At 42.5% G+C, this 14686-nt stretch overlaps 1 protein-coding gene across 1 annotated transcript in view; it reads left to right on the top strand.

Moving 5' to 3' along the window:
• The window catches only part of nf2a (NF2, moesin-ezrin-radixin like (MERLIN) tumor suppressor a), a 36401-nt gene that overhangs the window by 1532 nt on the left and 20183 nt on the right, over positions 1–14686 (top strand). The window contains exons 2-4 of the mRNA XM_079688909.1: positions 423–548; positions 678–800; positions 3815–3898. Of these exons, the coding sequence (XP_079545035.1) occupies positions 423–548; positions 678–800; positions 3815–3898 (333 nt within the window). The remainder of the gene's footprint in view (positions 1–422; positions 549–677; positions 801–3814; positions 3899–14686) is intronic.

Below are 14686 nucleotides of genomic sequence, written 5' to 3'. Positions count from 1 at the left end.
TTCTTACAGCCCTTGCATAGGATTATTTGATTCTCCCCTAGTTGCTCCTCCTGCTGTATTGTGAAGCTGTTTTCCTCATTTCTTGGACACACACACAAACACACACACACACACACACACACACACACGCACGCACGCACGCGCGCGCGCGCACGCACGCACGCACACACACACACACACACACACACACACACACACACACACACACACACACACACACACACACACACACACACACACACACACACACACACACACACACACACACACACACACACACACAAAAGACACGTTTTGGTCATGCTAACCTTGAATACACTTGACAAAAGCTTGCAGCCAATGTGACTGTTGATAATAAGCTCTACAGGCTGAGTTTTTCAAGTTTTTTGTTTTGCTGAGACAAAATCCTTTTTGTGTTTCAGGTCAAGTGGAAAGGGAAAGACCTTTTTGACTTTGTGTGTCGAACTCTGGGGCTGAGGGAGACGTGGTTTTTTGGACTCCGGTACGACATCAAGGACACTGTTGCTTGGCTGAAGATGGAAAAGAGGGTAAGGGATTTGAACGATGTACTGGTCATTTAGGAGCCATTATTAACATTGTAGATAAAGGTAGCGGGCAACACACTGAGAAACATTGACCCGTCTTGCGAATGTTTTTTCTTTGGGTCATTGTCGTAGGTTCTGGATCAGGAGGTACCGAAGGAAGAACCAATCACTCTTCACTTCCTGGCCAAGTTTTACCCTGAAAATGCTGAGGAGGAGCTCGTGCAGGATATCACACAGCATCTCTTCTTCCTACAGGTAAACTATACATTATGTACATCGCTGTTTTGTCACAGGTGTAGTTTTGTTTTCCTCATTTCAAGTTTAATCCAATTTAAATAAAAATGCTGAATGTTTGGTGATTTCTAACCTCATGTTGCTCTTTTGTCTCTGGATCTTCTCTTTAAATACTTACCTGGTTACCGTCGTATCTATTTCATTTGTGTCTTTCATGCCATAAAGGCCTCATGAGAATGTTCTTTGTACTCTACCTCGGACTGTCACATTTTATTCTTTCTCTGCTGCTTTTTAAATTGAAATAGCTGCAGGCTTGACAGGTAAACCTGAAGCCCAACATGCCTTTTAGGAGAAGCTGTGGATAACTGCCTAGTGGCTGGCTAGTGGGCAGACACCTTTTTTTTAAAAACCTCTCTTTCCTTGATCGTAATCTTCCTAGAGGAGTGCTATGTTCAAGACTCTAAATGCAAAACCTGTGGGTGTTGGTGTTATCTTTCTGAGGAACAAGATGAGATGAAAGATAGGCTTGAGAAAAGATGGCTGTGTGAGATATTTAACACCTAAAAGCTCTCAAAATGCTCTTTAAATACATTCAAAATTAATTCACCATTGAGAACAGGCTGATGTGCCGTATTTGCGGCTTCCTCACTATTCTGATGCGGTGCCAACAGGGGGCATGCGTCCACTGAGTTTCTAACAAGTTGTTGAGCAGAGCCCTCTGTTATACACCTTTCCCATTGTCTCCAGTCTGATGGTGTGCAGCCATGTGGAATCAATGCGCAACATATTACCGCAGCCCTTTCTCTCCTCTTAATACTCTCCGGGGGATTCCTGCGGAGCCATTCCTGCCCACAAGAGATGAGATTTGTAACTGTGTTACAATGCTACCAGCCACATTTATCAATTACCAATTAGGATTGAAAGGCTCAGCTATTGGCCCAGTTAATGACATATTCTCTATGGGATGCTCATCCCCAATAGCACTTATAGACCATTGTGCTGGTTTAGTTATATGCTTTGAGATAGCAGTGTGCTTGTCTACTTAAGCTCTATAAAAAGTGTCTGTTTCCTTAATCCATTTAAAGGTAGTTGAAGCTATTTATTTGTTTTACGGGGAGACATCGCTTTAAAAGGAAAGAAGCTGCAGACAAATGACTCAACAGTTAAAGCAGCTACAAGGAAAGAGGAATACAAAAGCTTAGCCTTGCGCCGCCTGTCTCCATATTACTCTGCTCTCATTAATTCCCACAATGTCGGGCGCAGGGCTCTGTTCAGATAGTGTCACAGGCATGACAGCTGGATTAGCGCTTATCGGAAATGATCAGCGACCCGGATACGAACGCACACACACCCCTCACACACTTAAGACCACTCACACAAACAGACACATCTTTGTCACCTCTTTAGCAACAACATTTGTAAACCAGATTGCAGCCTCTGTGTCTAAGCGCTTCCCACAACTAGGGGCCGTCACCTCTGGCTCCACACCTCAGTTAGTTCAAAACAAAGAAGACAGACTGGCTTGGTAAATGATAAGGTTTGAAGCACTAAATTGCCCACCACGGCTGCAGCAGGTTTGTAGCGTCTCACCTTGCGTTCCGGCTTTGTGCTCCGCATGCAGTTTGGAAGTTTGTGATTCCATTAGTTTGACAGGGGACAGAGCTCCTGTAGTGACACCTGCACTCTTAATCTGCAGGGAGCTTGTTAAACGGGATTTCCACCCATTTGAAGAATTCATGATATGACTGGGATCTGTGATAGTTAAGTCAACATGAACCACTCTCTACATAAGCTATAAACCGGAGATCTAAACCTTACATTTGTCACTCCTAATGATTGGAGTGTATTCACACACATAGAAGCTGCTAGATCTGATTGCAGCACAGGAAAATGATGAATTAGGAAAATAGGCGTCACTCTCTGATTATGATTCAAAGCTTTTCGAGGCGCATTACTTTCATGTCATTATACTATATACGCAAGCAGATACTCCTGGAGCGGCTTAATGACCATATACATTAATGTTGGCTTAGGTCCATAGTTGGTGTTTAATAAGTCCCAATGTGGCTATGATACTCAAGTTTTAGAATATTTATTTAGCAAAGTTTATCCTGTTTCCAGGTCCAAGAGCTCTCTAAACTGAGAAAGCACCAGGGAGCTGTTGCAGTATAGCTGTAGCTTATTTACTTAAGGTTTGCAGCATATCCTAAATTGGTCTTTTTTGGCTTATGAAAATTGCTACCTGAAAACAGTTTAAGCTCTATATTGTCTCTGTGTTTGTCAGCGTGGAAATAATGAAATCAAATTTTGGCTGTGGAAGGCACAGTTGTTAGAAAGTTGTGTTTCACCCTACACTGACTCTCTTCTCTCATCGTGCCTCAGTCTAATACGATCACCTTTCAATCAGCTCCAGCTCCTTCACCTCATATGATATTTGATTTGAGCTGGTTGCTCTGACTTTAGGGGTGTTCACATTAATTTCCCACTAGGTAACATCTATGCAGAGCAAATGTCCTATCTTGCAACATGCGTATTGGCAGCAGGTTTAGGATCTGATCTTAAATGTATTTAGTTATTTCTTGTCCCATGCTTCACCCTTCTACTATAATGGGGCCAGTAGGTAATCCTGACTGAAAAACCGAGAGGGAAACAAACTACCCAATGGTACAGATTTAGATTTATTTGGGAATAGATTTTATTTATTTTTAACTTTAATTGTCTATATGTGGCCTTTGTTCTAAATACACATCTTTTTTGTTTTGCATAGGATAAATAAAAAAAACAAATAAAAATGCCTTATCGTATGCATTAAACACTCAAGTGTTCTAAGCTACATGAAGAAAATAAAAATTAATAAGGAAAAAATACAGCCCAAAAAAGATTGCAAATAAAGCAAAATTCATATAAATAATAATCATATTAAAACAAACAGCAAACAGAGCTGGTTCTACGGCGAGTTCAGGGACGACCTAAAAGGGCTTTTCAACAAAAAATGAGTTTTGCATTACAAGTAATTGCATTTGGTTCCTCCTCAGGTGAAGAAGAACATCCTGGAGGAGGAGATTCACTGTCCTCCTGAAGCCTCCGTGCTGCTGGCCTCATACGCCGTCCATGCCAAGGTAAGTACTCTCTGTGGAGCTAAAGATCAATCTATGTTTTAAGTAGGGCTGTCCAACGATTACAAATTGTAATCAGATTAATCACAGCTTAAAAATTAATTAATCATGATTAATCACCATTCGAACTATGTCCAAAATATGCCATTTCTTTATGTATATTGTTGTGGGAAGGCGGATATATCCACTTAACATACAGTATGTATGTCTATTATAACATTTTTCTGTGTGTCAAATTGAAAGACAGCACCTATCAATCATCAAACCGTGGAGTCTTAATTCATTACGTGTTGATTTCTATCAACGGGGAAGTACTTGCGCTTTGTGACACAAGTGATGGTCGCATTTCAGATTACGCACATAACCTGCGTACCAGTTATGTGAACCCCTGTACTACAGCAAAAGTATTCTCCGTCGGGACTTCCTGCAACAACACCACGCCGTTATCTTGATTCTGATTGGCCAGAATATATTATCAAAGATGTTCTATTGAGAAGACGATCACTACGTGACAAAGGTTTTCAAAACCGTTTCTGGTCTTCGGTATTTCCAGACAAGTGGCTACTGAAATCAATCTTACTAATTGCTGTCTGTCCAATTTACTCCGCGCGAGTTGGCAGACTTTATTTTGCTTACTTTAACATCATTTTTCATGGTGGGGCTAAGCCATTTCTTGGTATGGGTGTAGCCTACCCCAGCCATACCCTGGCGCTGCCACTGGTGGGATGTATGGGGCGGGCCATTCTGCACATGCGTTAAATGCGTTAAATATTTTAACGCAATTGTTACGTCCCCACTAGGGATGAGGAAGAGCAACACACACCAGTTGGAATTGGTCACAAAATCCTAACCTACTCTAAACACTAACTAAGCTACTCTAGACACTACTAATCACACAAGTTTAACCACAGTTCAACAGAATTCACTAAGTAGCGAGAGGCTTCTGTCCACATACAGAGCCTCCAGAATGATGATTGTCCCCAAGCTTTGTAGTAATCTCCAGCAGGTGGTTGCCGGCTGTGCGCTGCGATTGGAGTGTGTCGGACCCGGCATGCTCCAATCGCAATCTTCAGGGGCGGACCAGGAGATGGCAGCCAATGACGGGAGGGCAACCGCACAGCTCATTTACATAGAACACACACAGCTGAAAACACTCAGACGACCAGGAAGGCAGCAGCCGTAACAGCAATTAATTCAAAAAATTAATTGCCGCCGTTAACGCGATAATTTTGACAGTAGTAGTTTTAAGTTATCCATGTATTCTTGAATGGTTTGTTAAAATTTACTTTGATCTGTGCATGACAACTTCTTCTCATCCTCATGCTTTCTGTAGCTGTGCTAAAGAATGGGATCGTTTTCAGGCCTATCCCAGGACAGGGAATACAGTGACATCTAAATAAACCCTATCTGTGCAAGCCTTCATGTCATCCTTTGAGTTCAAATGACTTTGACCCGAGACAATATGTAGTAGTCTGTCTCGAGCTGTCCTCACCTGGTTTATATCTCATTACATCTTGGGTAGTGAGTTCTTTGCGGCTGTAGATGACTATTTATTTAAATAAACTGCAAAAGCCCGTGGCCACTTTCTCAAAATGACATGCATTTCATTTTGTTGTTCCTTTGATAAAAGTATATTGTGCCTCTCTTTGTCCCTCACAACAGTGCTTTATCACCAGCGGGCTTTTATATTGCAATCTGCTCATATCTGCCCCCCCCCTCCCTAAAACACACATTAATCACCCACAATTGATCCAGAACTCTACAGTCTTCAAAAAGACCAGAGGGGAACACATTAGACCAGCCACAAGTTACTTCACCTGCAAGTTTAAGTATTGATTTCTTTAACTTCCTGGAGTGCTAGAGGCAGGAAATGCATTTAATTTGTAACCTAGGACCCTACAGTATGTACTCTGGAAGTAACTGTTTCTAAATGGATAAAGAGCTCTGCTGAAGCAGTGCACGCTGGTTTGAGAAGCCGCCCAGCAGATCTTGTATTGAATCCCATTCAATTAAAGAAAGAATACAAAAGCTACTGAAGCAGCCGAATAATAGTTTCATGTTGACATCAGGATTACCTACTGATGATGAAGCTGTGGCCTCTTCGGGCTCTGACCTATCTTGTACTGAAAGAGAGATGTCAGCACCAGGTTTAAAGGTCCCATGTCACGGCCATTTCTACTGATCATAATTTCACTGTTGAGGTCTACTAGAATATATTTACATTGTTCAATGTTCCAAAATCACATCATACAGCATCTCTGTATAGTATGTGTATTCACTCTCTGTCCTAAACGGCTTGTTGGAGCTCCTGCCCCCCCCCCTCCCTATGAGCCCACTGTGCTTTGATTGGTCAGCTCGCCCAATCTGTTCTGATGAGTCCACCACCGTTACAGCGGAACATCAGTGTTTATGTGTTACAATGGTGTTAGCAACCAGAAAACGATACCAGTAATGACAAACAGATGAGAATGCTGTGTGGGGCAGAGTCCTGCACAGGTCTGATTTTCAAGACCCGCTCCCGCCCGCACCCCCGACGTGCAATACCGAACCTGCACATATTGCCAATTAGTTCGGCAAAACGACCCGAACCCGCATATCCTATGAGCAGTGAAAGCGTGCAATTATTAACACACGCAGTGGTGTATTTGGCTCAAAAAGTGTGGGATGTTGGTTATTTTCTCCATCTATGACACCAAAAGCCTCCCAGACGTTGGATTTCGCTCTTGAGGAAGAGTTATTGACTGTATTTTTCGAGCTTCACCTCAGCCATTTCGAATGTGGCGCGCTCAGCAGCAGATTGATGTGGTGCAGAGGTTATGATTATGCGCGGTCCCGCGGGGGAGAGGTCTGAGGATTTAAACATTAAATTAAATTATTATTATTTGTAATATATTTATTATGCAACACCCGCGACCCGACCCGCATCTTCTTTGTTTTACCCAGAACCAAACCCGGATTTTTTTTGGGAAAAAATACCACCTGCAAATCACTTTGCAGGATGCAGGACTGGCGTGGGGTCTGGGTGCCGTGTTGGCGGGACGTTGCGGACAGTGTGAGCTGGATTACTGGTGTCGTTTCCTGGTTGCTGCGTGAGGTCTGCGAGACAGCGAGACACTGTGGAACTCAGCCTGAGCACACCCATACACTCACAGCCAGGCGGTTTGCCACACAGTTCACCACACACTCACAGCCTGAGAAAAAATGTGAGTGAGTGTGTGTGTGTGTGAGAGGAGCTCCACGGATTGGTCCATTTGGTCATCGTTACGTCACTGTGACCAGGAAGAAAAAAATGAAAATAGAGAAATCTCCAACGAGGCGTTCTGGGGCAGCATAGACGGTCTGTGTTAGAGTTTTACTCGCTACAGGGTGTACTTTGAAGGTTTGTGACTTTGCAGACCGTTTACATGCAGAAAAAGCTACATAACACACAAGGGGACGGGTCATAACTGGAAAAGCATGTCATTGGACCTTTAAAGAAAATGGTGGGTCCCTCGCTTTGGGTTGGGAGCAGGTGGCTGCCCTATTGTTGGATGCATCGGGTTCTTCATCTTCTGAAGGCAGATTGGTTTAACTTTTGCAGTTGTGCATGCACTGTTTTTGGTACTTTTCAGAACATTTATTGTACTTTCAACTAATTAGGGTTTCTATATATCCTTTATATGCTTTAAAAGGGCCCTATTATGCTTTTTGGGGTTTTCCCTTTCCTGTAGTGTGTCATATAGGTTTTTGGGCATGTAAATGGCTGCACTTTCCCCAAAGTTCCCTCTAGACTCTAGAGCAGTGCTTCTCAAAGTGTGGTCCGCGGACCACTGGTGGTCCGTGAGCATCCCCTAGTGGTCCGTGAGTATATTGGTAAAATTTCACATTTGAAATAAAAAAATACATTTAAGTTTTCCGCACTCAGGCGGGAATATCTCCGAAATGGAGCGGGGTTACATTTCACTTTCAATTGCATGATATAGCCCAGCGCAACACCTTCATCACACATGTTGCCACTTGTTTGTAATTTTTTAAGGCGATTTTTAATCTGTTGTAGAAAAACGATGTGTTTTTTGATATTTGTGGAGTTAGGTGGTCCGCGAGTGTTTTTTTATTGGTTAAGTGGTCCTTGGTATGAAAAAGTTTGAGAAACACTGCTCTAGAGGGAGTTTCTCCCTCACACTGGATCTTGATAGTGGAACCAATAATACATTCTATGTTCTTAGTTGCTTGCAGATAATAATAATAATATTACATTACATTTATAAAGTGTTTTTCCTGGTGCTCAAAGCGCTTACAAGCAAGTAAAACAAAAGTAAAAACAAAAGTAGAAAGTGCTAAGCTAGGTGGAATAAGAGCAAGGGGTTAGTTGATTAGGAGTTGAAGGCAAGAGTGAAAAGGTGAGTTTTGAGGGATTGTTTGAATGACGTGAGAGTGTTGGCGGATCTGACGTGGCTGGTGAGGGAGTTCCAGAGTGTGGGGGAGGCTGCTGCGAAGGCCCTGTCACCCCAGGTCCGGAGCTTTGTCCTGATGGGCTGCAGTAGGTTAGCTTCAGCAGACCTGAGGCGATGGGTGGGGTTGTGTCGTTGGATGAGGTCACAGAGGTGGGGGGGGGCAAGGTTGTTGAGGGCTTTGAAAGTGAAAAGTAATATTTTAAAGTCAATGCGATGTTTGATGGGGAGCGGAGGTCATGGAGGATAGGGGTGATGTGGTCGGATGGAGGTGAGCAAGAGGGCAGCTGAGTTTTGGACATATTGAAGTTTTTTTAGTATGAATGCAGGTGATCCAAAAAGTATGCTGTTGCAGTAATCCAGTCGGGATGTTATAAAGGCATGGATCAGAGTTTCAGCAGCGGTCGATGAGAGGGAGGGTCTGATGAGCAGAAGAGTTCTCTGGTATCTAGCAATAGAGGGAAATGTTTTATTTTGCAATACTTTTGGAAAATAATTTACCCTAACTGTAAGTAAGTGAAATTAGATAAGTCTTACATTTTGTGGGGTAACTTTGTTTTACTATTTGTGTTTTCATTAAGATTGCATCAAGCCTACTTTAAGAGCTATAAACGGCATTAACCTGTACGTAGCTTGCCGCATTACAATTAGTTATTGATTTATTTGTCAAGGATCAAACATCAAGTTACCTGAAGTCTATGGAAATCACTTCACAAGAAAACGCTCCCTTAATAAACCTCCAGCGATCCCAGCCGTTTTGGTTGAAGGATCCCATCTCACTGAAATCCCCAAGTAAGGATATGGAGAGCGAGGTGCAGATATCTGACAGGCGGACAGGCTCCAGTGAGACCCCAACTCTACCTCGGGGGTTCACCGTTCCAATTGAACAGGGCAAGCCGATTTCGGCCGTCGATAGATGTCGCTCAGATTGGTGTGTCTTGGGCTACATCTCACTTCGGTTAAATGAAATCCTTGCGTCCCTCACTTGCGTCGTTTCAGTGTTTGTGAAAATTACGGGGACAGAGCTGGCTGCTGTCAGACAATCAGCTGTATTAAATAAAATAAGAACTCGTTCTCAAAAAATATAAATGTCATTCTTAAAATGTATAGACGATAGTATATATATATATATATATATATATATAAAATAGTTTGATTAATATTGATTAAGTGCACAATATAAATAAATAATTGAGAGAAGAAAAAGAGATGTCAAGAAGCAACAGATCAGTGCATGCGCTGCATCGTCCAATCAGTGAGCGATACACAGTAAGGGGACGGGGCGAGTGTCTGAGGATTTCACCGGAGGATGGTCTGGTAGTTCCTCGATTATCGCTCCTCCGTTATCGCTCCTCGGTCCTCCGGCACAAATAAGGCCACTGGGACGCTACTCAAGATGGCGCAGACATATCAACTTCCGGTGATACCGAGACCAAGGAGCAAGGAAATGAGAAATAACCGAAGTGAGACACAGCCTTGGTGCCACCGTCGTGTCTTTACGGCCGTACCGACACCTTCCGCCGCCAATTCGGCATGTTGATTCGGGAGGCTGTCGGCTAAAGGCCCAGACACACCAAGACACATCTTCGACCAGGCTATGAACATGGACAAACATGTTTCCTCACTGACCCGCAACTGTTTTTTCCACATCCGCAACATCGCTAAACTCAGGTCCATTGTGTCTCATGCAGAGCTTGAAATGGCTGTCCACGCATTCATATCATCCCGGTTAGACTACTGTAATTCACTTTTCACCTGTCTCAGCAAAGCCTCTGTTCACCGTCTGCAGCTGGTTCAAAACGCTGCCGCCCGCTTAATCACCAGGTCTAAAAAATCCTGCCATATCACCCCCATTCTAGCCTCCCTGCACTGGCTACCAGTTCATTTCAGGATCCAGTACAAGATCCTGATTATCTCATACAAAGCTCTAAACGGCCAAGCCCCAGCCTACATCAGCGAGCTCATTCCACCACACCAAAACACTCGTTCGCTGAGGTCCTCTGACCAGGGGCTTCTGGCAGTGCCTAGGACCCGACTAAAGACCAGGGGGGACCGGGCTTTTGGGGCGGCCGCCCCTAGACTCTGGAACGCACTTACCCCGGTCCTGAGATCGGCTCCCTCCCTCAACCTGTTCAAGGGACACCTAAAGACGCACTTATTTAAGCAGGCGTTTGAGCAGTCTTAGGCCGTTCATCACGTCACTGTCCTGTCACTGTCGATCACTGGTCCTCTTGCACTTGGTTTCATGTTTGTATATTGTTTTTAAGTTTTTATTCTATTTTCCTGTCATGTTATGCTTTGTTATTATTATGCCTTATTGCCATATTGGCCTAATTGTTTTGACTGCTATATTTTGTACAGCACTCTGTGCATTCGTGCTGGGAGGGGTGCTTTAGAAATAAACTTTTACTTACTTACTTACTTACCAAACTGACACCAAAAAACACGTCCCGACAGAACACTACTGTTGCGTGGCCTCACTTCTCCTGCGTCTTGGCCAACAGTCGCACTGGAACACACCGCAAAGACTTCAGCCGACGGCCAAGTAGCACGTACGAACTACGCATGCGTGAGTGGCAATAACTCTCCTTACCAGCAGGCGGCGGTAGTGTGTATTCATCATTCAAAAGAGGCAACAACCGGAAGACAGACTGCGTGATACACAGAGAGAAGAAGAATAGACTGCGTGATATAAACAAACAACAAATAGCGTGTGCGTTGGTCTTCGGTTTCTTCATTCCAGATCGATATGATGAAAAATAAACTCTTGCGTCCAGCTGAGATGAAAATGAAAAAGAATAGCCGTCTGTGTGTTCCTTCTTAATCGTTTGTTTGGGTCCCTCACTTCCGTTTCACTTCTCATGCACTGATTCGCGAGCTGAACAGCCAATCAGAGTGATTTATTTGACCGACAGCCTTTGGCCGGTTGCCAAAAAGGTGTCGGCACGGCCGAAAAGACACAACGGTGCCGGTACACACCAATCTGAGTAGGGCAACACGACGCTCATCAACGGCCAGACATCTATCGACGGCTGAAATTGGCCCGGTGTGCCTGGGCCTTAAAGGCAAGGCCGTCGGCCAAAAATCACTCTGATTGGCGGTTCAGCTTAGCGAAACGGAAGTGAGGGACCCAAACAAACTATTAAGAACGCAAATCTGAGATTTCATTTAACTCCAGATCTCGACACAGGTTCGGGAAAGCCCCATGAGCTTCTCGCTGTAGAGTGAAAATGGAACGCACACGCTATTTGTTGTTTGTTTATATCACGCAGTCTGTTCTTCTTCTCTCGGTATATCACGCAGTCTGTCTTCCGGTTGTTGCCTCTTTTGAATGACGAACACACACTACCGACGCCTGCTGGTAAGGAGAGTTATTGCCACTCACGCATGTGCAGTTTGTACGTACAACTTGGCTGAAGTCTTTGCGGTGTGTTCCAGTGCGAAACCTGGCCAAGACGCAGGAGACGTGAGGCGGCGTGAGGCGACGTTCTGTCGGGACTAGTTCCTTGGTGTTCTTTGGTGTCAGTTTGATGTGCAAGGACCTTAAGGGAAAATCTGAAAATGAGCTTGCGAAAAATACAATATGGGGCCACAATCTGTTTTCGTTTAATCAGCAGTCCACTTTGATTAGAGCCAATGGGAGTAAATTGGTGTTGTAAAGGGAAGACAGGTACTTGTTTAGCGGTGCAGCTGCTGAGAGGTTTTTGGCAGACTTTCCCCTTCTCTTTCTCTACTCATGAGCTGTTTTTGTGCAGCCTATGAGTCACGCAGTGGGATCTACTTCGCTACCTTCGCTCATCTTTAATCATATTATGACAGCCTGAAGAAATCAAAAGGTGGCATTAATGTATACATTAAGTTTTTTTTTTAAATAAGGTGAATCATACAGTAGCTCTGTTAAGGAAAGCACAGTCGCACACAGAATCCGTGTGTGTAATCAGTTTCCAGTGAGATCAAAAAGTGGTATATAATTTATAGAACAGCAGGGAGCAATAAAAACTACCCTAGTATGAGAAACGGAATGCATGAGTGGAGCGGATAATAGAAGTTAGGATTACTGCAGGGATTTGTGTGAAAAAATGACTTCTTTCCCCTTACCTCACCTTGAACACAGACACATGTTCATACAGTAAGTTTCCAAGAGCGCATTCCACAGGAAAACAATTCACGTTGTATCATCACTAACTAGAAGACAATTATAGTAATCAAATATGGTGTCAACAGTTTGTAACCCTATATATGACATGATTAAGGACACAACTTACATGTTATGCATTATTCTACAATCCACTACAACATTTATGGGACATTTCCTCAATGTGAATAAGACAAAATACACAAACATTACAATGTCCATCTAAAGTTTATAATAATAAATCGTAATTATTGTTTTTTTCTCAAAAATATGCTTCTCAACAACAAATTCAGTGATTCAACTGCAGATTACTCTCTTAATTATTCAACTAATTGTGTGGTCTATCACCTTTTACTTTAATCACAATTTTAAGTCAATGTCCTACAAAAAATTGCTGTTTTTAAGAAGTATGATTAAAGAATGCAACTTTTAAATGTTAACCACTTATTGAAAACACTCCCTGGGTATCAAATAAACAAAAATATCGACACGCTGAGAATAACCCTTTGATAATGTATAAAATGTTCCTCACATCTAAAAACGACACTAACCTTTCTGTGGATAGTTGTGTGTGTACACAGTGGGAGCGAACAGTTCAGTCTCAGTGGATCAGCAGAGTTGTTTCTAAAGCCCCCTGCTTTGAATTCTGAGTGGGTGCAGTGCGTCAAGGAGGTGTTGAACAAGAATTTCAAGAAACAGCCTCTCTGGACAAATTCACAGGGATTCACTCTGCGAGGTTGAATATAGAGTAAGGTCGGCTCCCTCAGGCAGAATGCCACAGAGGGCGTGGAGTGCATGTTCATCCAAGAGTGGAGGGACATGACAAACAAATAAAAACAAATGACACTGCTGTAAATCACTGGTTTACAGGTGCCTCCAATAAGACTTAAACCTAAGCTACATTTTAAAAAATAGAATGAGGCAGCCTTTTGTCTACAGTGTGTTTATACTTAGACGTATTCCAATCCGATTTCTTTTCTATCTCACTGACACGGATATATTTCCAATCTATGTAAACAGCTAAGAGATTTACAGAGTTTCACTTTACAGTTTCAAACCACACAATATGGTATTTAATACTCATGGAATATGTCATTTTATCCTTGAGATTATGTAAATCCTACTCTGACTCAACTTTCATAATATTGATGCTCCACCGCAGCTTGGGTAAGCCAGCATTACCGTGAGGAGACATGGAGATGGAAAGGAAATGATATGGCCAATATTTTACAACTAGATGCAGAGATATTTCAGGTGAGTCACAATTTGTAGGCATGTCGTGCACCTGTGAAGGAAAACATGTGGAGTGTATGTATATATATATTACATTACATTTAGCTGAAGATTTTATCCAAAGTGACTTACAATAAGTGCGTTCGACCAACAAAATACAAACTTGAAGAAACCAGAATCATATAAGTACATCAGGTTTCATAGAGCTAAAACATTTCAAGTGCTACTCAACTGGCTTTAGATAAGCCAGTCCTTTATTAGTATATAAGTGCTTTGTTAATAATTCTATCGCTCGAAGTGGAGTCGAAAGAGATGAGTTTTCACATCTTCCGGCGCAGACTGAAAACTCATCTCTTTCGACTCCACTTTGAGCGATATAATTATTAACAAAGCACTTACATACTAATAAATGTATACTCATATATATATATATGGGTTATACTGTAAATACATACAGAAAGTAAACCACCCACCCCAATGAATTGAGCTAAATACTTTTGTAAGCATGCTGACATTCAATAGCTTAAAGCAGGTATAATGTTTACCCGCTTTGTGTGTTAACATGCTGACTAGCACTAAACTTAAAATACAGATAAGGCTAATGGGAATGCCCTTAGTATTGCATATACCAATATAAATATTGACCTGATGATGGCAAAATTAAGTCACCAAAATTGTAAGAAATGACCCGGCCTAAGGGAACATCAGGGTACCAAGTTTCATGGTAATCCATCCAATATTTGTGGAGTCATTTCTCTCAAAACCATGTTGTTGCTAATGGTAAAGCTGCTAAAAGGACAAAAACATTTCAGACAAAAAATATTTCCAAACGTGCCCGGGTATATCTTTAGTTTGACTTCATAGCTGTTTATGGAAGAAACCTCTATGCTAGAAATAAAAAGAGCCATTTGGCCTGACTCCACAACAATAATGCATTTCATGGCTTGATATTACATAACCTATATTTCTGACTATCGTCCTGTTAATGGATTT

This window comes from Notothenia rossii (genome assembly GCF_949606895.1).
Source record: "Notothenia rossii genome assembly, chromosome: 6".
NCBI classification, from domain to species: domain Eukaryota; kingdom Metazoa; phylum Chordata; class Actinopteri; order Perciformes; family Nototheniidae; genus Notothenia; species Notothenia rossii.
This window is presented reverse-complemented; position numbering and strand designations above follow the sequence as displayed.